This window comes from Cibotium barometz, chromosome 23 (genome assembly GCF_041138505.1).
Source record: "Cibotium barometz isolate CiBa-2024 chromosome 23, ASM4113850v1, whole genome shotgun sequence".
Classification (NCBI taxonomy): domain Eukaryota; kingdom Viridiplantae; phylum Streptophyta; class Polypodiopsida; order Cyatheales; family Cibotiaceae; genus Cibotium; species Cibotium barometz.
Window position 1 is genome coordinate 39,643,182 of NC_141068.1, and position 26,396 is coordinate 39,669,577.

General features: G+C 48.9%; 1 protein-coding gene across 2 annotated transcripts in view; it reads left to right on the forward strand.

Annotated features, from left to right (window-relative positions):
- Nucleotides 1-26,396, forward strand: part of LOC147625927 (histone-lysine N-methyltransferase ATXR3-like) — a 63,691-nt gene that overhangs the window by 14,903 nt on the left and 22,392 nt on the right. Inside the window, exons 10-19 of one of the 2 annotated variants that reach the window (XM_086817461.1) lie at nt 10,237-10,347; nt 10,483-10,583; nt 10,739-10,838; nt 10,926-11,021; nt 11,172-11,339; nt 11,432-11,548; nt 11,636-11,689; nt 11,793-12,040; nt 12,135-12,243; nt 12,346-12,645. In XM_086817461.1, the coding sequence (XP_086673587.1) occupies nt 10,237-10,347; nt 10,483-10,583; nt 10,739-10,838; nt 10,926-11,021; nt 11,172-11,339; nt 11,432-11,548; nt 11,636-11,689; nt 11,793-12,040; nt 12,135-12,243; nt 12,346-12,645 (1,404 nt within the window). Of the gene's footprint in view, nt 1-10,236; nt 10,348-10,482; nt 10,584-10,738; nt 10,839-10,925; nt 11,022-11,171; nt 11,340-11,431; nt 11,549-11,635; nt 11,690-11,792; nt 12,041-12,134; nt 12,244-12,345; nt 12,646-26,396 lie in introns of those variants that run through there. The other variant, XM_086817462.1, reaches the window with a different exon arrangement.

The following is a 26,396-nucleotide window of genomic DNA, read 5'->3' on the forward strand; positions in this document are numbered from 1 at the left end:
CATTGACAACATATGAAAACCAAGTGTGGGAACATACAACACTTGGGAGGAATGCTTCCCCCCTCTGCCATCAGGAACTATCTCCAACCTGCCCTCACTGTGAACTGGAATAGTGGCTGTATCCCCAGTAAGAATGTGACCAGAATACCTGTAGAGATCCTGTAAATCTGAACGGCAAGGAGTCATGTGCCTGGAAGCACCACTATCTAGAATCCACTCCCGAGTATCCATTGCGCGGCGAGTCCTCCAACCTCCTCCTTGCCTGAAGAAAATGAAATGTCGGTGTCCATCACCTCCAAGTGCACAAAAGCCGGAGTCTTGATGATTGCTGCTGAGGAATCTTCACCCTTCTCGGTCTTCCGCTTGGGACACTGCCTCCAATAGTGGCCTTTCTCGCCACAATCATTACAAGTTCTCTTTGCCTTTAGTTTCTCGCGGTCAGCGTCAGACTTCTTCTCAGAAGACTTCTCCGATGAAGCCTTCCCTTTGCCCGTGTTACGGCCTTTCGACCGTTGGCCAGTTAAGGCCTCCGAACCTCCGCCCTGTGGAGGGTTCGTGAATCGTTCCTCTTGGTCCAAGACCATGGGCACAAGCTCCTCCCACGTGATGGCTGAGCCTGCCACACTGGTAATTAAAGATGAGTAAAATACTGAGTACTGAGAGGGCAAATGCGACAGCAACGTTATGGCCATGTCCTCTGACGATATCTCCTTCCCTGCCTAGAGAACTTCCGGCTGAAGAGCCTGTAGCTTGTTAATATGCTCCGGCATCGTCGACGACTTTGCAGGGTTTATAACCCGCATCTGTACTTTCAAGGAAATCCTCTTCATGGGCGATACCTTGTTATAAAGAGAAGCCAAATGCTGCCATATACCTCTGGTCAGCGACATATGCTTTACATGATTGAGTACCTGCGGTGTGCGGTTGAGGAAGATAAATGAACGGACCCTGGCGTTGACACGATCCCACAACTGTGCCTGTGTCTACCGGTCCTTTCGGATCGACGGTAACTCCCCTTCCTCTACTTCCGGCCGTGGAACCCCAACAACGATGAAATCAGCAAGGTCGTAAGACTCCAGAACAGATTCCATCATAACCTTCCATATGCTGTAGTTGTTCTCGTCCAACTAACGGTCCACCGGAAACGTGGGGAGTGTTGGGATCTTCACATGCCTCTCAGCCATCTCTAACAAATCTGCCATTGCGGGGATGTAATCTGAAAAAGGGTTGGTGGGTGGGAACAAGGAAGAACTTACACCTGCAAGTGGCTGTCCAACAAATCGTCGTCCTCTTGCTTCTCCTCTTCCCGAACAGTCCCGAATAGTCCACCAATCAGCAACACAACAGTCCCCCTCTTGCTCACACAAATCCCAAGAACTATTAAGAGCCTAGGGCTCTGATACCATGTCAGAATATGCAGCGGAGATGATGACCAAATTTGGGAACACAAGAGCAAACACATTGCAGAAAAAGAGCACAAGAGGAGGAGAGAGATAGAGGCGTGTAACTCTGCTCTATATACACAAAGAAGATCCCGAATAAGAAGAAAATGTACTTTAAGATAAGGTTTATTAACTCTTTAAGGTTTATTTAATCTACATTTTTGAAAGATAAAAAGCTAGATTTATAATTTGAAAGATGGCTTCTTTCAAGGAAATATTTATAACAAACTACAAAAGTAGAAGAGGAGAAAAATAACACAAATTGATTGTTTTGAAAAAAATTTAAGCTGTTTGTCTATTTTCTTTAAATATTTCAAGGTCTTTAAAATGTTATAATATATGCCACTTTTTTCACCCACAATAACTGTGACATGTGAGGGATGAAGACCGTAGTAATCACAACCTTAGTCTGACTAAACTACACTTAATGATGTTTAAGAGACAAACAGATATGTGTCAATGCAATGCAGCTATATTAGATGAATGAAAGATGTTACAATGATGATCCAAATGGATCTGTAATGCTGAATATGCTGCCTATATGCTGTAAATGCGGGCTGAACTGCTGTCCACTCTTTCCCTTGTCTCCTGGAAGGAAACGCTGAAGGGAAGCTTAGGGAACAGATGCTGAATGCTGATGATATGCTGAAACGCTGACCTGTTGGGCTGAACTGGCTGCGTTTGCTGATTATGATGGCTGATGATGATGCGTTTGCTGTGGATGCTGCTGAGGATGATGCGTTAACTGTAGATGATGCTGAGAGTGATGCGTTAACTTATCTGCTGCTGATGCTGAAACGCCAGATGATCCAAAGGATGATGCGCTTCACTACTGACCTTTCTGATGACTGAATGGATGGGCTGCCATATTGAATGGAGAGGCACCTGTATTTATATGGGTGAGAGGCTGCTGGTCGGCCAGATGGGCTGCAGTCGGCCAGTGCATAACTCCCATAAAATACCATAAAATACCATAAATGTTAGTCGGCTGTCCCAATAAATGCCTAAAAATGCCTGTAAAATGCTGATTAAATGCCTGATAATATCTATGATGCTAATGATGCCATATGATGATGCCATGTCACTGTACACCTGACTGGTGTGCACGTTTAGGCATTTATTGGGACAGCCGACTAACATTTATGGTATTTTATGGTATTTTATGGGAGTTATGCACTGGCCGACTGCAGCCCATCTGGCCGACCAGCAGCCTCTCACCCATATAAATACAGGTGCCTCTCCATTCAGTATGGCAGCCCATCCATTCAGTCATCAGCAAGCTCAGTAGTGAAGCGCATCATCCTTTGGATCATCTGGCGTTTCAGCATCAGCAGCAGATAAGTTAACGCATCACTCTCAGCATCATCTACAGTTAATGCATCATCCTCAGCAGCATCCACAGCAAACGCATCATCATCAGCCATCATAATCAGCAAACGCAGCCAGTTCAGCCCAACAGGTCAGCGTTTCAGCATATCATCAGCATTCAGCATCTGTTCCCTAACCGTTCGGGAAGAGGAGAAGCAAGAGGAAGGCGGGCTGATTTGCTGGACAGCCATGTGCAGGTTTAGTTCTTCATTTTTCCCACCCACCCACCCTTTTCAGTTACACCCCCGCAATGGCAGATTTCTTGAGATGGCTGAGAAGCATGTGAAGATCCCGACACTCCCCACGTTCCCAGTGGACTGTCAATTGGACGGGAACAACTACGGCATATGGAAGGTAATGATGGAATTTGTTTTGGAGTCTTACGACCTTGCTGATTTCATTGTTGTCGGGGTTCCACGGCCGGAGTTAGAGGAAGGGGAGTTAACCCTCGATTCGGAAGGAACGCGAGGCACATGCATAGTTGTATGATTCCTAGTCTATTGTTCCAGCTGGACAACCATAGTCAGTTGAGGAGGTTGAAACTTGAGCCCGCAGCTGGAGTTGAGCCCCTCGCAGCAGCAGGAGGCTCGGTGTTCTATTCGGTTAGTGGACATCCTTCGGGAGTCAGGTGTCATGGAGCTTCCCTCCGAATGGACCACAAAGGACGGACCTCGAAGATCGCACAGAGTCCGTGATAAAAAATCATTCAGTAGAGCTTTTACAGGTAAACTATGCTTTGATGTCTTGTATCATGCGGGACAAAGAGCCCACTTCCGTCAAGGAAGCCCTTGCAAGGAGGAAAGCCATGCAGGCGGAATTGGATGCCATTGAGAAGAACAATACTTGGGAGTTGGTACCGAGGCCGTCAAAACGGTCAGTCATTTGGTGTCAAATGGGTCTTTAAGACCAAATATGCGTCAGATGGGTTGGTGGACAAACACAAAGCCAGACTTGTGGCTAAGGGTTATGCTCAGTGGCCAGGCATCGACTATGAGGATACCTTTGCATCGACAGCGAGGATGACCACGATTTGGACCGTTCTTGCCCTTTCTTTTTCTCAGAGGTGACCCGTGTATTAGATGGATGTCAAATCTTCGTTCCTTAATGGTGACCTGCAGGAGGAGGTGTATGTTGAGCAGCCTCCAGGCTCTGTGGTTCCAGGATCAGAAGGGATGGTTTACAGGCTAAGGAAGGCCTTGTATGGTCTTAAACATGCTCCCAGGGCTTGGAATCAGAAGATTGATTCCTTCTTTCTCCGGACTGGATTTTAGAGATTGGTTGCAGATCCCAACATGTATCTCTTTCGGGAACACGGCATGGCTACGTTAATCATCCTTTATGTGGATGATCTCATTCTCACCGGCGGTCATGTGGAGCACATTGGAGTGACGAAGGCTGCAAAGGAGTTTGAGATGACCGACTTAGGCTTACTCCACTTCTTCTTGGGATTGGTGAACCGTGAAACCGGTCTTCAGAAATTTGATGGGCGGTGGAACAAACACTCGCACACAAAACACTTCAATACCTTTGAGGACTTGGAAAAGGAAAACAAACAGGGGGAGCTAGAGTGCTCCTGCAAAAAGTACACGGACACCGATTGGCCCTAAAACGCAGTGGCGCCCCTTGCGGTATTTCTTTACTTGATCAAATTTGAGTACAAAGTACAACTTGTAGAATCCACCACCAATAGGATCCCCTATAGTTTCACCTAGGTCTTCCATACGAGCGCTTAGCAAGCCTTACCCCATGTCTTCTTCGTCAAGAGCCATTCGCAAAGCCTTAACCCTTGATCTTTGTCTTCAAAAAGCCTTCAAGCTAAGTGTTCGAGGACCTCGTACACATTCAAGGCTCAAGATTTGCTAGCCAGCACCTCTCATGGCGCCCTTGCTCTCTTGTAAGTCTACCTTAGATGTGTCCCATGATCCAAGTCCTTTCACTTGCTAGCCAAGACACTTTTCATAGCACCCTTGCTCTCTTTGTAAGGAGATGAAATCGGCTTTCAAAACAGCTTCCATCGTGGCCTCCCATGGAGTGTTTTTTGAACCAAACATTGTAGCACTTTAGACGAACAGATTTTTGTCTCCATAAAGGCTCATGCTGTAGTCCTCTGTGCGTCTGGCCATGAAAGGACTGCAGGCTGCCTCTTAGCCACATCTCGCCTTCTCAATCACAGTCCCGAGAGCATAGATCCAGAGAGCGCCAAGCAGCCTCTCAAGCTCACGAGGCCCGGTGCAACTCTAGCACAAGGTAGATGAAAGCGCATGTGAAAAGGGGGGAGCGAAGGTGATGATGACGATGCCGGCTTGTTCCACGCTGCAGAAAGCTGCCCGCCTGGCTGCTTCCACACACGCAACCGCCACCAGCGGCCTGCTCCACGTCCGCCAGCACCCGGCTGGTTTGCTGCTGCTGTGTGCCCATCCCTTGCACCGCCTTCCCAAAACTGAGATACGCCTGCTTTGACTTGCTTTTTGGCGACTGGCTACTGCGGTGCACCCCCACCCGCGATGCCTTCTCTCAGCCCTTGTGACTGGCTGTTGTCGTGCACCCCCAGCCAACACCTTGCTTTTTACCATGCCACCTCTCTTCTCGCCGGCGCCAACACCAAGGACATGGCCTTGTCTTGCCTACAACGGTGCCTCGGTTGCTGTGTGCCAACGACCATGTTTGCTTGTGCTCTCTGGCGACCAGCTATCCAAGGAGAAGCAACCACACGCCTCATCGAATTCCGCAACCCTTCTTTTTAAGGAGGCACCTTAGCCTGCTTTTCTCCAAAAACTAAGAGAAATAGCTAAAAAAGACGCATCCTTTATTATTTTAAATCATCCAAGGTTTTTAAAACCTTATAAACTTTAAATCCTTTTGTCCTCTTCACAGTTGGGCTGGCCACACATGGGTTTCTTCTCAATTCCAAGCTGATGCCATTCACACTATCCATCCCGTGCCCGTGCCCATGCCCACCTGCTTATTGTCCAGAGAAAAACACAGGGTCGTAACAATTGGAGATATGACAGGCCCAGAGGGGTTTTTTTGTCTCTCAGTAGCGGTATGTTCATGAGTTGCTTGAGGCCTTTGGGATGGAGAACTGCAAGCCTATTACATCGCCGATGGACCCGAACACAAAGCTGACAGTGAATGATCCTTGTGAGCCAGTTGCCTTTTATGCTGGCCGACTAGTTCATAGGGGCCATATAAAATGGCCTCTTGCCCCCACACAGCTTGTATTCCAGATTTCGGGATTTTCTTGTGTATATAGCAGAGTTCCGCGCCTCTCTCTCTCTCTCTCTCTCTCTCTCTCTCTCTCTCTCGTTCTCTATTGCTGTGTTTTTTTGCGGTGCACTTGCTCTTGAGTTTTCAGATTTTGTCTTCATCTCCGCTGCATATTCTGACAGCTACAATCCTTGCAAGAAATTTGATGGGAAACAATAGTATGTATGAAAGTAATCTTACCTTTAGCCTTGGTCGCATGGGTTGCCTTCGACTTTGACTTGCCCTTCACCTGTGGGCACCCTCTTTTACTCCAGAGCCCTATATGCGGGGAGCGGAAACAGAAGACTCAAGCAGTAGCTGATTCTTGGCTTCAAAGATGGGATACGCACTTTGAGTTCCACCCTTTCCTTGAGGACAAAAGGATACAGATGGTACAAGGACAAAAAGATATAGATGGTACAGGGATTCTTGACTAGAAAAGCCCTTACCTGGTGGAAAGAGTTACGAGTGAAACCCACGACGTGGATAGATTTTGAGCGGGTTTTCTGGGATGAGTTCCTGCACACCGAGGATGAGTATGACAATGCCTCCAAGTTTAAAAACTTGAAAATGAAGAATAAGCCTTTTGACACACATTTGCAATCGAGATTTGCAGGCCGAGGTGACTCACATGGATCCTATCACTATTTTGGGATTCTTTGTGGACGGATTGCCTGATGGATATCAGCTCCAAATATTGGATGATGCTATTTGATATGCGAAGAATTTTTATGAGACTGTGGCAAAGAAGCAGTCGAAGAAACCCTCACAACCCTTAGTAATAGACGAGGGAGGATCCCAGCATAAACGAAAGTTTAAGCATGGGAAGCTTTCTCCTGCAGAGACCCAGAGTCACAGACTACGGGTGACCGCAATTCGAAGAAATCAAAGAAAGCGGAGCAGGCACTTCAATTCATTACACATATTTGCAAAAGTTTCGAGATTTGTAGGCTCGGGTAACTCACATGGATCCTATCACTATTTTGGGATTCTTTGTGGACGGATTGCCTGATGGATATCAGCTCCAAATACTGGATGATGCTATTCGATATGCGAAGAGTTTTTATGAGACTGTGGCGAAGAAGTAGTCGAAGAAACCCCCACAACCCTTAGTAACAGACGAGGGAGGATCCCAGCATAAACGAAAGTTTAAACATGGGAAGATTTCTCCTGCAGAGACCCAGAGTCACAGACTACGGGTGACCGCAATTCGAAGAAAGCGGAGCAGACACTTCAATTCATTAAGGAGAGTCGGTGCTTCACTTGTGGTTAGCAAGGACACATGAGGACAAACTCGCCAAAGTTGCTCACGTAACAACCATGGTGTTAGTCAGGTTCGCAATCTGCCGCTCCAGCAAGGTCATCCTTGCGCCTTAGTGACTAGGTCATCGACTGTCACATCATCATTCTAATGGTGGTTGTCAGATTGAACATTCTCGTCCATCCACGATCGTTCTGCACTTCATCAGCCATGACAAACTCAAGATAATTTGCTGCTGCTCAAGGAAAACTTGCGTGTCGAGATGAAGTGTTTTCCAAAAACCCGCTTGTTGACGATGAAAAATACAAATCCCGCTTTTGGAAGCAGGCCTTGTACACTCAGCCCTCTTAACCAAGGAGATTTTTTGTTGAATGTGGAGAACTTCTAAGCATGCCTTAATTTTTATACAAAAAAATCAAGAGGTTCACTTGCTTTTTGAGTTTTTTTGGCAAAAACTAAAGTGATTTTCAGCTTTAAAAAACTCTCATGTGCTTTTATTGACTTAAGCATTCCCCCCCTTTTTTGGAAAAAGCCATCGCCTAAGTTTAATGAAAAAAACTATCTTGCTTTTCCCAAAAAAAAAAACGATGCTATTTTTTTATAAACCTACTGGCCTGTTTTTTCATGTGCGCCAGCTTTTTTTAATGATGCTTTTGCGCTGGTTTTTGCTTGCGCTTTTGTCTGCTGGTCGCTCTCCTCTATGCGCCTTCTGCTAGCTGCACTACAAGATGCCTGCAGAACCTGCTAAATGCTGCACAGGCCATGCTGTTGCACAAACTGCGCAGGCTGGCCTGGTTGGTCTTGGCCGACTGGCTGCCCAGGCTACGTTGGCCTGGCTGCTCCCCAACACAGAGGCCTGGGGTAGCCAGTCTTGGCTGCCCTCAGGCTGGTAGGCCTCATGCCTTGCAAACCTCAGCCGCCTACAGCCCTGACAGGGGGGCCCTTGCTACAGTCATGCACACGGATATCAAATCAGTGAACTTCCTTTGCATCCCCTCTGATACACGACTATACTTGCAACCTTGATGCCAACAAAGACCTTGTACAACTTCTGTAGAGCTTTGATTTGATAGAAAGAGAAACGATGAGAGGCATACCTGGGAAATGCAACATCAACAACGCGCCTAGACATGCATACCTCTTCAGCATTTACGTTAGGGTTTCTTTGATACCAACTAGAAAGTCCTTCCTTGAAGCTCCCTAAACACAGCTGAAAACCAAGGTTAATCATTAACCAAATCATGAGGTAACAGGCTAGCTCACATCCCAACCGCGATCGGCATCCACCGATCTCCCCCGAGCCAAGGCTAGGGCTTCTGGCACAATCCCGTAGGCCCGTGTCTAACTCCGGCGTCCTATACCACTGAAGCCTGCCCGTAAGCCTTTGACATGCCAACCTACGTACTCGCCATGTGCGTGGCGTGAGTATGTTTGCTCTCTTGGTCCAAGACCGCCAGTGGTGCATCCGCACAACCATGTCTCATAATAACCCAAGCTCTCACTTATAATATAGTGATAACTATGCCATAAATAGCCCGTGTCTAACTCCGGCGTCCTATACCACTGAAGCTTGCCCGTAAGCCTTTGACATGCCAACCTACGTACTTGCCATGTGCGTGGCATGAGCATGTCTGCTCTCTTGGTCTGCTAGTGGTGCATCCACGCAACTATGTCTCATAAAAACTCAAGCTCTCACTTATATCATGATAACTACGCCATAAATAGCTAACTCGCTATAAAAAGGCCATCAAGCTTGTTTTATCAATCCAAGAATCGTAGCCAAGTATCAGCTTGTTAATCCCTAATGCCGGGGTCCCCTAACCCCATTGGATTGGTCCCTAATCCATAGTTTAGTGACCAGGTACATAACAAAAACCATAAGGCTTTTATAGCCATAGGCATCTAGCTAATCTTAGCTTTCTTAAAAAGCTTAAAAAAACGCTTCCCAAGCTTGCTCCCCAAGCAAGACTACACACAGCTTTAAAAGAAAAAACTAACCCTTAGCCTTCTATAGGACTTAATCCCACATAACATTTACTAAAAAAACAATGAGGGCATTCAATGTAGAAACCGGGAAAAAAGATCGCCCAATGGGAGTCCGTCGAGATCCAAAAAAATCTGATACCCAACCCAATGTTGACATGATGATTTCAAACAGAAAAGAGCGAAGCCGATGTACAGGAATAGGGGCATGCATACATGTTTCCGGCCAAACATGCATCAAAAACCAGAGCAAAAAATTCCCATCACAGCGGTGGCAAAGAGGATGCCATCTTCTCAACTTTAATGGATAGATCCATAGCAGATTTGGCGTAAGTATTAAGCATGTAATGCTAAGTCATTAGTCCATCTTGTGGAATTCATGCATGATTTTATAGTCACACTCTCAATATGTGCAGATGTGATTTTAGGCATGAGGTGGTTTCACAAGTTTCAATCCGTATTTGATTGGAACAGACAATTGTGAGAATCTTACATAAATGTGGCCTAAAAAGTGTGGCGACTCCTCTTAAACCCTGTACTCCTCCAGATGTCCTTATCTCCCCCTCTTACACTAACTCCCCACTCTTATCCCGCTCCCTGTGGTAGCCCTCTTGTAGGGCTTTGATGTGTCGCTGAATACAAACCCAGTGAAAGTCTCTGCAAAACCCCCAGGGTCTGATGATAATGTGCCATTACAATTCCAAGTGGCCATCTTAATTCTTGTGGTGGTCTCATAGACCTTGTGCCACTTTTTCAAACGGTGCTTTGTGATGGTCATCTTTGTAAGCAGCCCATTTACTGGCTTTGAGAGAGAGAGAAATAAAGAAAGAACTACAAAAGACCCAATACGTCTATGAGAAGAAGGTGTGAACGAGAGAGAGAGAGAGAGAGAGAGAGAGAGAGAGAGAGAGAGAGAATGTTTCTTCTTTTTAATAGGTGTATCCCGCTTGGAGATGGTTCGAAAAGCAAGATGCAATAAGGTCATTCCAAAAAAAGGACCAGGATCCTGCCCCGGAGTTTTACAACATTTTTTTAGAGAGACCAAAGGTTTCTAGTGTGTCATCTTTGTATTGTTAAATGGTGCTTAAGGTTGCGATTTCATTACAAGGTTATGCATGCTTTTATCCACACAATATTGCAGATAATTTCCTTGCCGGACTTTTCACTAGCTGAAGTGTGCAGGGGGATGCTTCAGGCTATGATTTGGTGGTTGTTGATGCTATGCATAAAGCCAACTATGCAAGTAGAATATGCCATTCATGTCGACCAAATTGTGAGGCTAGGTACATAACCATTTCCTTTTTTTATTTAAAAGTGATGGTCTGGGATTTAGAGCAATGAGGCTTTTTAAGCCCAGAATTTCTCACTTCCAGAGGTAAAATGTGTCAAACGTCATTCTTTATTTCACTGATTGATGTGCATTGTATTTGGGAAACAGGGTCACAGCTGTGAATGGGCGGTATCAAATTGGTGTTTATACCCTTCGTTCTGTAGAGTATGGGGAGGAGCTCACCTTCGATTACAACTCAATCACTGAGGTTTTTTGACCATGTCATTGTACATTTTTGCTGTTATATTGCAATCACAGTCTCCAGACCAAGTGATCCTTGTTTTTATTTTTCCAGAGCAAAGAGGAGCACGAGACATCAGTATGCTTATGTGGTAGCCATGTATGCAGAGGAAGCTACTTAAATTTTGCAGGTCCTGAAACCTTCCAAGAGGTACCAATATGGCCTACCATGTTTCATGTTGACTATCCCAACCCTCGAGCACCAGGGAGGGGTCAGCCCCCTTACTGTTTATATGGTAGATTGTTTGTCTATGCAAAGCTTCTATTGTCTCAATGCATTGTTTTGTTTTGGATGTGGTAGATCATGAAAGAGGACCATGGTGTGCTACATCGACATGATTTGTTGCTAGAAGCTTGTATATCAGGTCTTGCAACGACAGAGGATTGGGCTGTTCTTCAGCAAGCAGGCTTAGGTTCTTGCCTGCTTGATGGATTGCCTGGATGGACCATAAATTATGCTGCGGGAGTGGTATGTATGGTTCAATCATGGAATGATGAACCAGTTTTTTTTTAAAAATTCGAAGGAGCTTCTGAAACTTCCAGCATTATTTTGAACTGCAGGTGAGGTTTGTAAATGAAGAACGGCAGTGCCTACCAAGAGAAATCCTGAAGACTATCCTTAATGAAAGAAACATGGAAAGAGCTGGTGAATCCGAGGCTTTTGAAGCAGAGATCCAAGTAAAAGTTTTTCTTGAATGGCCAAATGTAATCTAAAATGATTAATCGGTACCTTTTTCAAGAAGTTAAGCTGTTTTTGGTGAACAGGCGGATGGTGTCTTCAACACAAGGCTTCAGAATCTAGCCATCACTCTTGACAAGGTACTGGGTGACTGAGATCATGTACATGTTAAGAGGGATATGTAGTAGCTCAAGTTGTTCTTGTTGCATTATGAGTCTGGTAACCTTTGTGTATCAATCACAGGTAAGGTATGTATTCAAGAAATTATATGGTGACCCGAAGACTGCTCCTCCCCCTTTGAGGAAGCTGGAGCCTGCAGAGGTGGTTGCCTTGATATGGAAGCACGAGAATTCAGTTGTGGCAGACCTACTTCATAGTATGGCTCACCACAGCTCAAAGGAGGAGTTGTTGGAATTCAAGCGCAAAGTGCGTGAACACGAACCATCACAAATAGGGAATGTGGAAAAGAATCTGCGGCAGTCCCTTCTATGGTAAGATCCTATTAACTTATATGGCCCCTGGTGTTGTGCTGTTGGTGGTTGCTGCTTTTCTTTGGTCTATAACCGAATATGAATCTTGAACCAGGCTAAGGGATGAGCTGTGCAAAGCACCCATAGCATGTGTGAGTCGTCATGATGCAGCTGCCGACCTCATTCACATGTATGCTTATACAAAGCTGTTCTTTACAAGTCAGGTATTGAAAAAGTTGTCTTAATTTATAGCTCTTTGATCTTCACCATCAACAATTCTTGTAACACCCACACAATTTGAATATTTGATACCTGGTGCTATGCAGGACTATCCTACTTTTGAGTCTCCTTCCTTAACAATAAGCCCTTTAGATTTGGGTCCAAAGCATGCTCATAAACTTGGTGCAGCATCCTCTAAGGAGTGGACAAAAACTTACAGCAAAGATTATGTGCTTGGGCAGCTTATTTTTTGGTATAAACCCAATGTTGCTGAGCCTGGGGCTAGCGTAGCAAAAGCCTCAAGGGGCTGCCTCATCCTTCCTGATCCAACATCTTGCTATGCAAAGTCTAGCCAACAGCGGATTGTATATGGCAGCATGGATCGTTTGAAGATGTTTAGAAGAATGGTTAGTATTGCTCCTTTACTTCATTTACTTTTTCAGCTGTGCAGTCTAGTGCAATGTAGTAAATATGTCCATACATAGATCCTGCTGTTAATGCAATAGTTTTGCTATCTTTTATTTAAAATTTTGATGCTTTCATGTAAAGGCAATGTTATCATCACGACAGAAAAATATAATAACCTTCAACATCATTGACCCCTAATGTTTTTTGAAAAGGCGCTGTCAGCATCTAAAATTCAATCTTATCGGTGCCCATGCTTTGTGTGGAAAAAAGGGGTCATGTGGCCAGCATGGCAGCCCATGTGGCTGCCATGCTGTTTTTTGCTAATGACATGTTTTTGCCAATGACATGCAGTCCATGTGAGCTGCCACACTGGTCATGTGGTTCCTTGCATAACAATGCATCAAAGTAAAGTGGACCCTAGGTAGTGTAAGATATTTGTCTTGCTTTACATATAATATAGAATTATTTTTTTATTATATTATAGACATGGGGGTTCGATCCTGGATCTGCGTGTCTGCAGGCCAGGGCAGTACCCACTCGGATTATAGTCTGCCAGGTACATGTAATATGGCATTTTATGACCATTGTTCTACCTCAGTACGTGGGGCCTTCACTGATAGGAATAAGACACTCAATCATGCAAACAAGCTTTATAGTTTTGTGTTTTTTAAAGCAATTTATCAATTTCTGATCTGGCTCACCAACATAAGCTTGTCGAGGATGGTTCCACAAAGCAAAAGTTCTCAATATGAGAGCGCTAATGCTTTTTGTGCTCCAGTGAGACCTAATACTTCTTATCAGGACTGCTGAATTTCAAATAACCCTCTTTGCATTCTTCCCATATGAAACCCTTTTGAAGGGTTTTGACCAATTGAAACATGTTTCATTGAACTTTGCTTCTAGGGTCTCTAGTACAGTTTGTCTTCAGATTGTTTAGTTGTGCGTGTAGTGTTTCACCTTTGGAACACCACCTGTTTTGAAACAAAATTTCTGTAACCTTGTATTTTTTCTTGCAACTACTTCATTGCACACTTTAAAGGTTTTCAAATGGGCAAGAAGCATACAGCTCTACATGCACGCGCGCATGCACGCGTGCGCACATACACACACACACACACCACTGTTGCATGTGCGGAAGCCTTCCATAGCCCTAAGCATGATTAAGAACATTGATGTTAATTAACATATAATTAAGACACAGAGGAGAGAGAAGAAGAGAGAGATTAGGTGTCAGGTTTCCTTGTATTACTATGGTACAAAAAGGTGACTTGATGCTTTTACATGATGTAGGGCTATGCTACTACATGATGCTTACTGATTCTAGATGATGTAATGCTCAACTAAATGACTTGCTGAATTGTGATTTATGAATTATGCTTATATATGTGGGTTAGGCTGCAGTTGGCCAGCTGTCCACCAGTCAGCCTATTTGTCTCAGACAAATGATCAATATTTCTTTGCTTAAATGCTGCACTTGGCTCCACATGCTCCCCAACACCCGCTGGCCCCTGTAGAAACCTCAGCCGACTGCTGTATGGGCCCTGCTGCCAGCCGACAGGCCCCATACCTTACCTAATAGTGCTGCTGTTGATGTAGATGCTGTAGAACATGCTGTGGTGCTGATGAAGATGATGATGCTGATGATAAAGTTGATGGTTGTGATGCTTAGCTACTGATGATGTTAATGCTGATGTGAGGCCACTGATGAGACAACTGATGCTTCTGATACTGACTTAAATGCTGACTAATCAGGGATTAAGACTGTTCCTGCACAGGGTTAGCCATGGCACGGGCGTGCACGTGACACACACACACTCTCTCTCTTTGCTCTCTTTCTCTCTCTCTTTCGTTTTCGCTTCCGCTTTCTCTCTCTCTCTCTCTCTCTCTCTCACACACACACACACACACACACACTATGTATGCATCATTTTGGCCTCATGGACCCTTTGGTCTTTTGAAGACGTTAATATAACTTTCTTTCTTTCTTTCCCACACATCCCATTTGATGAGCTTACCACACAGCTTATAGCCTCCCTTCACAACCACCTTTCCACACACCAGAGCCACTCCGTGACCATCAGATGGGAATGTTCCACATAACAGTTGGTATGATGAGGAATGCCGAAATACCCATGCCTGCCTGCAGCAGCAAGAGATTGCTCTGAGCTCCACCACGCACCAGCAAGCATGAGTGATGTTTTGACGCCTTACGTGGAGGAAGAAGTGTGCCTATCTAGCCACACTTGAGCAGGAGTTATACCAGCTGTTTTAGGGACGGGACTGCAAGGAGGCTTGGAGGCTCTTCCAAGATTGTCGCACACTTGACTCCGATTACCTTGCCCGACACTTGGCATACCTATGCCGCTTCCCTTTACCACGTCCCCGGACAGCTACCTCTCCCTCACCCACTTGAGCCTCACCCCCCTTGTTCCTCCTCCTTCCACTTGAGTATTGTTAGAGATGCCATTGACAGGATGCAGAATGGGAGAGCACATGATCATGATGGGCTGCTTGCCGAGCATATCTCCCATGCTAGGGATGTGTTGGCTCCACTTTTGGTTCATATGTTCAACAGAGTAGTATGCGAGGGTTTTCCCCACAGTTGGTCCTCGAATACTATTGTGCCCATTCTGAAGGCGAGTGACCCTATGGACCCTGGCAACTACAGGACTATTATGATTGGTCACACATCCGTCAAGATTTATGGATGGAGCTTGGAGCATGAGCTTAGTAGATGGGCCGAGGAGCAGAGACTCAGAGCACCAGGGTAGGCAGGTTTTCAGAGAAAGAAAGAAAGAAAGATATATTAAGCGTCTACTAAAGACCCAATGGGCCTATGAGACCAAAGTGATACAATAATGTCCATGGCATATCTCATCATGGAATGGAAAATAAAACTGAAAGAAAACATAAACATAGCTATCTCACTGGGGTGATACAAAACTGTCCATGGAAACTCATCATGGAATACTAAAAAAATAGAAACATGAGAGCAACATCAGCTCCGAGTAGATGGTATACCGCTCTCCAAAATATCAAGCATGGGGCTAATGAGTATGGCCGAGAGGTCTCCCTCAGCTATGTCACGTGGAAAGGTAGCTCGATGGCGGTGGAGCATGTCCTAGATCTGGAGTTGATGAGGTGATCGTGGCCGACGGGGGGGTCAAGGGCGTCGGGCACGCTGGAGTGCAGAGGCTCGGTCCGAGGTAACTCCTCTCGGGTGAGGTAGGTCTAGAGCAGCTTGTGTCGGTGTCCTCCACCTCCTGGGTCTGGAAGAAATTGGTGATGGTTGGCTGGCGAGGGAGGGGACGGGGTGGCTGGGGCTGATGCTCTCTCAAGAAGGTGTCCCTGTGTCTGTGGAGCTCAAGCAGGAAGAGGCCCAGGCAACGCTGGTCTCGGAAGTCAATGATCCTGGAGAGTGGACCGAATCCCTTTCGAAATAGACAGTGAAACCTCTCGTGGATCTCATAGTATACTTGGCAGCGGCATATGTAATGCTCCTCCATCTCAACCTCTGTGTGGCATAGTCGGCGGATCCTCTCCTCTCTGGGTCTCCGTATGAGCTTCCCGGCTTTGCAGATGCGCTCAGCTCTACTTGTCTCCACTTTGAGGCGGTGGGAAGAAACCCGTATCTGGCCAATCGCAATCCGCATGGCATGGGACATGTGAAGACTCAAGTAGCCCGGCTGTTGGATAAATCCATCCTCAGTGAGTGTGAGGAAGTGATCTCTGTAGAAGTGCATCTTCGTGGGGAGCTCCGGAGGTGTGATCCATGTGCAATGTGTGTAGAGGCTGAGAAGATCTAACCGGATAACCCGGTTGGTATCCTTGTGAGACAGTTGGAGAAAAGGGGAGTCCAAACTGTACTGAAGTGGGGGTAGGCGGTCCATGCAGAGCCCATATACTAAGAACCAAGTGGAAACTAGTGCATACCATACTTCAGAGTGCCCCTCAAGTGCTAGTTGTTTGGAGGACTCTAGGGCAAGCCTCAGGTACCTATGGGGCTCCATGTGACTGATGCAATGGAGGTATGTGACCGTCTGGAAGAGTGCATCTACTACCATCGGGGTTGCAGCAAACTCTGCCGGGATAATCTGGTGTGGGACTGATGGTTTTTGCGGATCATACGGGAGAACATCATGACTTGGGGCCTCTCAACTTGCTGCCAATCCTCATCCGATAAATCTGGCCCCCAGAAGGCTGCTCCATACATCAAGGTTGTCAAAAAGCCAGCCCTTCGTCCTGGGCTCTTGGAAATGTGCTTGGAAGCATTGCCGCTCAAGTCAGCTCAAGGCTGCATATCCCCGCGTCTCTCTGGCATGTGCTGCGGGAACCATGGTAAAGCGTGGGCCACTGAAAGTGACACAAAGGTAGACATAGGATGAGACAATCTCCACAGGATCCCCTTTATATGTGAAGCTCAATCTGGATGTGAAGGGACGAGAGGTATTGAAGACCATTATCTTGGTTTTACCAAGGTTAACAGAGAGATCCCACTGAGTGCAAAAGTCATGTAAGGCATTCAATTGTCTCTGAAGCCCTTCGGTTGAGTCTGAGAGGAGGACGATGTCATCTGCATAAAGTAGTATGGGGATCAATATGCTTGCCAGTGTGGGACCAGCCCCGCCTAATCCATCAATGAAGCTCGAGATCTCATCAATGTAGAGGCCGAAAAGAGTGGATGATAGAGGGCAGCCCTGTTTCACCCCAATAGTGTTGGAAATCTCGTGATGTACCTCCTGGGGCTCTCACTCGTCCGGTGACGGACTCATACAGGGCGATGATACTCCAAACCATGTCAGATGGGACTCCGATCTCCTGTAGACGGTGTAGGAGGCGGGCTCGGGGTACAGTATCAAAAGCTTTGCGGAAATCCACAAAGCAACAATAAATCCTCTGATGTCGTGCTCTACCCTCCTCGATGATGGCACAGAGGGTGAAGATGTGGTCAAGGGTAGAGTAGCTCCTCAGAAAGCTAGCTTGTCTCGAGGCTGTGCATCCCTGGCTCTCTGCAAATGAACTAAGCTCCGCCTCTAGCACTGATCCATAGAGTTTGGCCAATGTGTGGCCAATCATGATCGTCCTGTAGTTATTAGGATCAAGTGGATCTCTGGCTTTGAGGATGGGGGTGATGGTGTTGGTGGACCAAGAGGGTGGAAATCCTTCACGAAGGGCTCTATTGAACATGTAGGCTAGTAGGGGCGCCAGGGTATAGTACTCCTATTCAACTAGACGGGCTCGCTGAAGCTGCGCTCCCCCCCCCCCCCCCTGCTCGCGCTTGACTGCACGCCTTCCCCCTCTCCCGCCATCGCGTCTGCTCACCCCCCCCCCCCCCCCCCCCCCCGCCTGCACTCGCGCTTGCCCCCCCCTCCCCCGCCTGGTTGTCCTGCACGCCCCAGAGCTGCAGCGCCCGCCCCCTGCTGCTCCTCCTCTCCTTCGCGCCCTCCCGTTTTTCTTCAGCGCCCCGCCCCTCCTTTTTCGCCGCCGTCGCCTTACCTTCCCCCCCGCCCCCTATTGCGCGCTGTTTTCGCCTCTCCCCTTGGGGGTTTTTTTTGTCTTCGTCGCCTTACCTCCCCTTTTTTTTCTGATTTTTCTGTCCCCTGGTTTTGCCTTCCGCCTTCCCCCTCCGTTCTTTGTGTGCAGCTCGGCTCTTGCACGACTCTTCGCTTTCGCTCCGCCTTCGACTTAGCTTCAGACATTGATGGAGGCTCCTCCCGCCCCACCTCAGAGGGACTCTCCCGCAGCCCCCTCGCCTGCCCCTGAGGATACCCCCGTCAGGCTTTCTCTTTCGCCAGAAGAGGAAGCGAGCCTCGCCGCAGAGGTGGAACGCCTCCAGGCACACTCCACCATCTGCCGTATAGTCGGCACTCGTCCCAGCAGAGGGGAGATCCGGGATCTTCTCCAGGCCCGCCTTCTTGCAGATGTGGGCAAGATCCTGGACGTTCAGCTACTGGGCCGTGGTCACTACCAGATCGAGTTCGAGACTACCCAGAGCGTGGCCAAGGTCCTAGCCATGAGTCCCCTAGACATCAGGGGTGCTCGGGCATTCTTCAGACCTTGGCAGCATGGCTTTGACCCAGCAGCGGCCGAGCAGGGAGAGCGTCTTTTCCATGTTACACTTTGCTTCCCTGGACTCCGCCGTGAGTACCTGCCGCTCCTTTCTAGGCTAGGAGCATTGGTGGGTTCGGTGCTAGAGACTGGCCCCACAGCAGCTTCAGTGGTGGCCAGAGCAGCTGGGCTACCTTCAGTCAGAGTTTTGGTTCCTGACATCTCCTCCCTTCCGAAGGTCATTCAGCTACCTAGGATAGAGGGGGGATGGATTGATCAGAGAGTGGAGTTCTTGGGGCTCCCGAACCAGTGCTTTATTTGCAGGCAGGTCGGCCATCTGGCCAAGGCTTGTCCTCGCAGGAGACCCCGACCCTCACCGCAGCAGCAGGCCCCTGGTGGCCCGCCCACAGCAGATGCGGCTCGGCAGGCAGCCTCCGGGACACCTGCTCAGGCCACGGAGACCTTGGAGTGGCAGCCTGGACAGGGGCGCCGTCGAGGGAGACAGCCACAGCAGCACGCCCCGAGACCGATGCAGCAGCAGCCACAGTCTCAGCATCACTGGGTTCCCGTGAGGAACAGCTTTGCTCCCCTACAGGAGGAGACCCCTGCGACGACTGAGGACCAGGAGATACCAGCACCCCCTCCTTCACCCCCCCACCCCCATCCCCCCCTATCGCCTCGCTTCCACCTTCGCCGCTTCCCGTCCCCGCTCCGGTTTCGGCAGCGGCTCCTTCTCCACCTCCCTCGCCCCCCCCTCCTCCCCCCCCCCGCCCACCTCAGCTCCCCGGGAGGCCCTGGCAGTCCCCTGGCGTTCACCTGCAGTCAGGAGGGCTCTGAGCACCGATCTTGATCGAGCACCGCAGAGGAGACTTACCATGCCGATTCGGGCTTCACGGATATCATCTATCCGCAGTTGGCTGAGTCGCCTCGGCACTAGACAGCGCTCGGAGGCTTTTGATTACTCCTTCACACGGCTTTTTGGAGCAGAGGGCCCCCATGAGCCAGCACCCATCCGAGTTCATGTAGTGATACCTCCGGCCCGCGGGGAGGAGGCACTTGATTCAGCGGTGGCCTTCTCGTTCCCTCTCTGTGGCCCATGTGACCGGGAGTGGACTCTGGAGCTCGCTCTTAGCACCTTGAAGACTCACGCAGTTGAGTTTTCTCACCATGTGAGCGATCTGGAGGTGACAGATGTGATAGGCCGACTATGGGAGTTGGCTCATTTTTTCTTGGATCCCGGGAGTGTGGATGCCTCAGGGATTCGTCATTTGGTCATTTGCATAGTGGCAGACTTAGCACGCGACCCTGGATATGTATGTATACACGAGGTTGCTCTGTCTGAGGGGGAGGCAGTCGCCATGGGTCACAGCCACACTGGCGCCTGATCTGTGATTCTTGCAGTACACCGGGTGGGTAGATTCGCAGCCGCTCGGATGGGGACTACTCTCCATCCAAGCCGCTTGCGAAGGCCCGCCGTACGGCTGAGACAGCATCCACCTCAGCAGGTCATCCATATCATGGAATGTACAGGGCCTTGGCGGAGCATATGCTATCGTGGTTGCTTGAGGCAGGAGCTTCAGAGATGCCTGGTTGGTGGTAGCATTGATATTTTGATGATGCAGGAGCACCACTTGGGTGAGAGCAGGATCCGGAGATTTGGTTCGGTGATGCCTGGTAGATGGGACACCTTTTGGTCTACAGGGTTTGGTCCTTTGGGTGGACAGGGAGGAGTATGCATGGTCATTGCAGATGTATGGCGGCAGGCCATTGTGGATCGAGGGATCATTGTGCTTGGTAGAGCACAGTATGTCATTCTGAGGATGCATGATGAGCTATTGGGCGTGCTCAACGTCTATGCGCCCAACCATGCTAGTGCCAGAGCAGAGTTCTGGACCCAGGTTACGGATGCATTGCCAGAGGCCGCACATTGGTGTGTCGGGGGAGACTTCAACATGCTTGAGGACCCGGCCAATAGCGTGGGAGGCAGTCATGTTACAGTGCACGGCACGGAGCTTGCAGCTTGGGAGTGGTTTTGCATGTCACTGAGGATCACTGATGCATGGCAGCATGGGGCCTTCTCCCGCTCTCAGGATAGTCTTAGTTTCTCTCGGTCGGATCGCCGGCAGGGAGGGACTAATCTATCATGGATTGATCGCTTTTATGTGGGCGACTGGTTAGGGAAGCGAGGGGGCTCCGTCGGCATTCTCGCTGGCACCTCATTTTCAGATCATGCGCCAGTTATCTTGACATTTGAGGAGAGGACACGAGAGCCCAGCTTGCAGTTGAGGATCCCAGAGAGGGTACTTACAGATCCTAGTCTCGCTGAGGACATTGAGAGGATCTGGCATGATAGTCAGTGCTCTGACCAGGATGCAGCAGGCCAGTGTGCCCAGGGACTCATCGAGCTTAGCTCTTTTCTGCACGCTGCAGCTTTGACACGGTTGGGAGAGATTCGCGAGCGGGAGCATCGGTTGAGACGCAGCCTTGCTTCGCTTCAGCGCCTTCAGGACCAGCAGCCTACATGTGAGTGGGTGGCGTCCCAGCTGAGCCAGGCACGCCAGGAGGTTAGAGAGGCAGAGGAGCAGAGACATGAGTTTTACTATCGTCGCCAGGCCTCTCAGTGGACGCAGCTTGGTGATAGAGTGACTGGGGAGTTTTTTGAGATTACTGGACCCCGCCATGCTCGAGCAGGATCAGAGTAGAGCCTTATTGGGGAAGCTTATTGTTCGGGGGCTGCTTCCAGGCGGTGAGCCTTGGAAAGAGCTTCTCTTGCAGCGGCTGCAGGCTCGGGCTCCCCCAGCAGGGGGCACTTGGGCACCAGAGATTCGATGGATCTTCATAGAGATGAGGAGGACAGGCCTCAGTAGAGGATGGGAGGACAGATTTGCTTTGAGCATCCTGAGAGCTTGGGAGCTGCTGAGACCGGGGCTCTCTCAGCGACCTCCTTCTTGTGTTGAGGAGCGGGCCAGATAGCCGCTCATCTGGAGCCCAGCGGTTCGCACAGAGCAGGGTCATATGCTGGGTTCTCGGCCTCGTCTAGCCTGGGGACCTTTGGCGGCAGGCCCAGCACGTAGTTTTGGAGACTGGCAGGCCTTCTGCAGTCTCCCAGAGGAGATCCAGGTGGAGAGGCTGAGTTACTTCAGAGGGGGGTTGATTATGAGGGATGACATTCAGGAGGCACTCACAGAGGAGTGGTTCACGCCTATCGAGCTAGTGGCCCCATGGTGGATGGGAGCCTTTACACAGTTGGAGATCCTGATTGTTGTCAGAGCTTGCACTGAGGATGGCAGATGCCTCTACTATGAGATTCAGGATGAGGGCAGACTTCAGAGAGTGGAGGTGGAGTCGCCTTTGGTTGCAGAGTGCACCTTACAGAGGATACGGGTAGTGGCCGCCGCTTCTCGGAAGTGGCATATTGACCCAGACCCTGCAGATGTGCTCCCGGATTGGCGCATATGGCGCCCCTTGGCCCGGCTACAGTGGGACCCTGGGGAGTACGAGTGGCATGATCCTTATGCATCCCTTGAGGCCACAGAGATCACCTTTTTCCAGTATACTGTTCGACTGGGGCGGCATATTTTGACGGCGAGGAGGATGGTCTCTCCAGCTGCAGCGGGGCACTGGTGGCTACAGGGACTCTCACAGGAGTTCCTGGAGGATTTTTGGGCCCGGCTCTGGGCTAGTCGACAGGCCCGCAGGATCTGGACTTTCCAGTGGTTGGTCGCCCACAGGGGCTCAGCAGTTGGCACTTGGCTTGTCTATAGCGGTCTTCCGGTGGCCTGCGTCCGATGCGGCCACCCTATGGAGACACAGAGACATTGCCTATGGGATTGCCCTCAGGCGCAGCAGATTTGGCTACGGATGCTGCGTATTCTGGCCCCCCTCTCTCCAGAGGGTATGTTTACGTGGGGTGCCGCTGCTTGGTCAACTTCGTCAGGGCCTGCTATGGGCTATGAGATGGAGCAGGACAGTCAGGCCATCAGATTCATTAGGGGCCAGCCTCGCCTTGTTCCGTCACCGGATTTCTCGTCCGCCAGCTGGACACAGGAGAGGGATTTACGATGGGAGCTCCTCAGCAGCCTCACCATCTGGTTCACTTGGAGGGCCCGGTGTTTGAGGGCCTTTGAGGGGAGACTGGAGCCACCAGCAGAGACTGTACGGGGGATTTGGCAGGAGTTGATCCACACCCTGCGAGAACAGTATGACCGCATCCGGGGCGACTCGGATGAGGCGATCTTGCGGCGCCAGGCCTTTCATACCACCTGGCGCAGCGGCCCCTTCTATACCCTACACGCGGGATCCCCCCGTTGGCATTACAGGCCACCTGTTTGGCTTTCCCCCCCTCCTATTGTATGATTTAGCCCCTCAGTTCTTTGTACTGATGCTTGTACTTTTCAGCACCTAGGGAGAGTCTCTCGGGCTGCATTGCTTTGTTCACTGCTCTGTTTTTCTTGTGAGCAGGAGAGGATCTTTTGTAGCCCTACGGGCGTTTTTATATAACTAATGAAAGGATCTTTTCTCAGAAAAAAAAAAGAAAAAAGAAAAAAGAAAAGGGGCGCCAGGGTATCATCGGCATGCGAGATGTACTCGGCAGTGAGTCCCTCATGATCCTGGGCTCGCCCATTGCGTAGTCTACCAATGGCCTTGAGGACCATGCCCTTTGTGAAGAAGGTGGAGGTGGTGGGACGGGGATCTGGTGGTGGGGGTAGGGGTGGCTGATGGGGGATATGATAGAGGGAGCATGCATAGGAGTGCTGTGTGTCCGGGAAGGTGATAGGTGTGGGAGGGCGATGTTCTCGGAGTTTCCTCCAGGCCTCTTTGTAGTTCGGCCCTAAGAAAAGTCGGTATAACTCATCCTCTTTCCGAGCATAGAACTCTCGTTTGTTGCGTTGGGTGAGCCGTTGAGAAATCCGTTGCGCTTGGCGTTTCGTGATTTGCCCAATCCGTACCTCATGTTTAAGACGGGAGCGTGTGGCCCGGCATTCGTCATCATACCAACAGTTCTGGGGCATGGAACCGCAAGGTAGCTTGGCGGTAGACCACCACGTGCAGATGAAAGAAGCAGTGGCGGATGTGTGGAGTATGGTGGTGAGTTGTGCTGTGAGGGTGGATAGGGGGACATTAGGTTCCACATCCTGGAGTTGGCGGTAGATGTGGTTGGAGTAAACAAGGTCAAGCTAAGGACCCGAGTGTAATGTGAGATGGGGGGTGGTGGTGGGGGGACCGGTGGTGTGTGGGTAAGAGTGAAAGAGAGGTAGGCATGGTCAGCTTCAAAAGGGGGTGGCGGAATGGAGAAGTCGGGGAGAAGGTGTGCCAAAGCCGGAGATCCATAACGTAGTCCACAATGCTAGTACCTCCTGAGTGAGGGAAGGAGGTGAGGGCGCCGGAGGAGGGCCATCGGGACATCCCGTTATAGATAACAAGACCATGTGCAGCTCCGAGCTCTAAGAAATATCTCCCATACAATGTGACCTCCTCACGGTCCTGTGATGATCGCTGCAGCCCTGTGTCAGTGATGTCCAGCTCATGTAGTCTGATAGGGTCGTCTAGATCGAGTAGTGGGACCTGCTGACTTCCCGTCCTGGCGTTGAAATCCCCGAGTAGGAGGACTTCCCCCAGCTCTGAGAACTCCATGATATCCCCATGTAATGGTAAGTACGGTGACTGGCCATGCTGACGGCGTAAGGGGAGTGGCATGGTGCAAAATAACACACAGCAATGTGGATGACTCTGTCACTGCTAAGCTGTAGCCGCACCCTGAATGAGAGAGTTAATTAGGGTTAGAGTTCATGTGTGGGAGACATACACAGAGAAGCAAGGGAGAGAGAGAGAGAGTTGTGGGGATAAGTCAACTCATGAGAGATGAGTGTGTGACTCCCCTATCACACATGTATATTGCACTAGTACACATAGTGCACTTAGTACATTAAAAGTACTAAGTGTACTATGTACTATAACTTATGGGCTTGTACACACTATAAGGGTGGGCATTATGCCTTTATCCCAACAACCTCCCACTTAAAGGCAAAGTGCCCTTAAGTAAAGGAAAAGAAAAATCAGCATGTACATGATAATATACAAGGCCATATCAAGGCTGAAACTGGCCTCATCCAATGCCCATCAAGTGTCTGCAATGAGCAAACCGCTCCGGAGGCAAACTCTTTGTCAACAGATCAGTCGGGTTGTCATCCGTATGAATCTTAACAAGCTGAATTTGCTTGTTCTCTATCACGGTTCACCTCTCTGATGAAGTGATACTTCACATCCACATGCTTCGTCTTTGCATGAAAGACAGGGTTCTTTGCAACTGGATGGCACTCTGACTGTCACAATGGAACAGTGGAATATCCCCTGTATAGCCCAAATCAACCACTAACCGAGATAGCCATAATGCCTCCTTGCAAGCCTCTGTGGCTGCAATATACTCGGCCTCTGTAGTAGATAAGGCTGTGCACTTCTGCATCCTGGATATCCATGACACAGCACCTCCTGTGAATGTAAACACATAACCGGTAGTAGACTTCCGGTTATCTGGATGACCGGCATAATCCGAATCCGTGTAACCATGCACTAATGCATCCTGTTTGCCAAAGCAAATGCACATATCCTGTGTGCCCTTCAGGTATCTCATGACACCTTTCACTGCTTCCCAATGCTTCTTGCCAGGGTTGGCCATGTATCTAGAAACCACTCCCACTGCAAATGCAATGTCCGGCCTAGTAGCAACCATGGCATACATGAGACTGCCACAAGCTGAAGCATACGGAATCTTGGCCATATCAGCCCTGCCACTATCTGACTGTGGGCTGTCCATAGCACTGAGTTTCACATATGGAGGCAAAGGAGTACTAGTCTTCTTCCCCCCCATCCATATTGAACCTCTGCAAAACTTTGCCAATGTATTCCTTCTGAGACAAATACAACACATGCTGATTTCTGTCCCGAAGTATCCGATCACCCAAATCCTTCATATCAAAGGTTTGATGCAGCCTCTTTTTCAAGGCATCCATCTCTTTACGAGATTTTCCAGCAATCAACATATCATCAACATACAAGATGAGGATCAATAGACTGCCATCCAAAGCTTTCTTGGTGTATAAGCAGTGATCTATGTCACTTCTCCTGAATTTCTGTGATTTCATGAATGTATCAAATTTATGATACCATTTCCTTGGTGCTTGTTTGAGCCCATAAAGACTCTTTTTCAGCTTGCATACAAGCTTCTCCTTCCCACTTACTGCATAACCCTCTGGCTGTTGCATATATATCTCCTCATGGAGATCACCGTGAAGAAAAGCAGTCTTCACATCCATCTGAATCAAGTCCAGATCATCATGAGCAACCAAAGCTAATACAGCTCTAAGTGTGGTCATTTTGACCACTGGAGAGAAGATCTCCTCAAAGTCAACACCATATTCCTGCTTGAAGCCCTTAGCCACTAACCTGGCTTTGTATCTTGGCTTTGCATCTAGTGCAACTTTGAGCTTGTAAACCCATTTGCATGGCAAAACCTTCTTGCCTGCAGGCAAATGCACCAACTTCCATGTTCCATTTTTGTGCAGAGAATCCATCTCTGACTTCATGGCACGCTCCCATAGAGCCTTGTCTACCCTCTGTAAAGCCTCCTTATAACATGAGGGCTCCCCACAGTCAGTAAGCATCAAGTAGTCAACCCTTGGAACAAACCTGTCAAGGGCTCTGG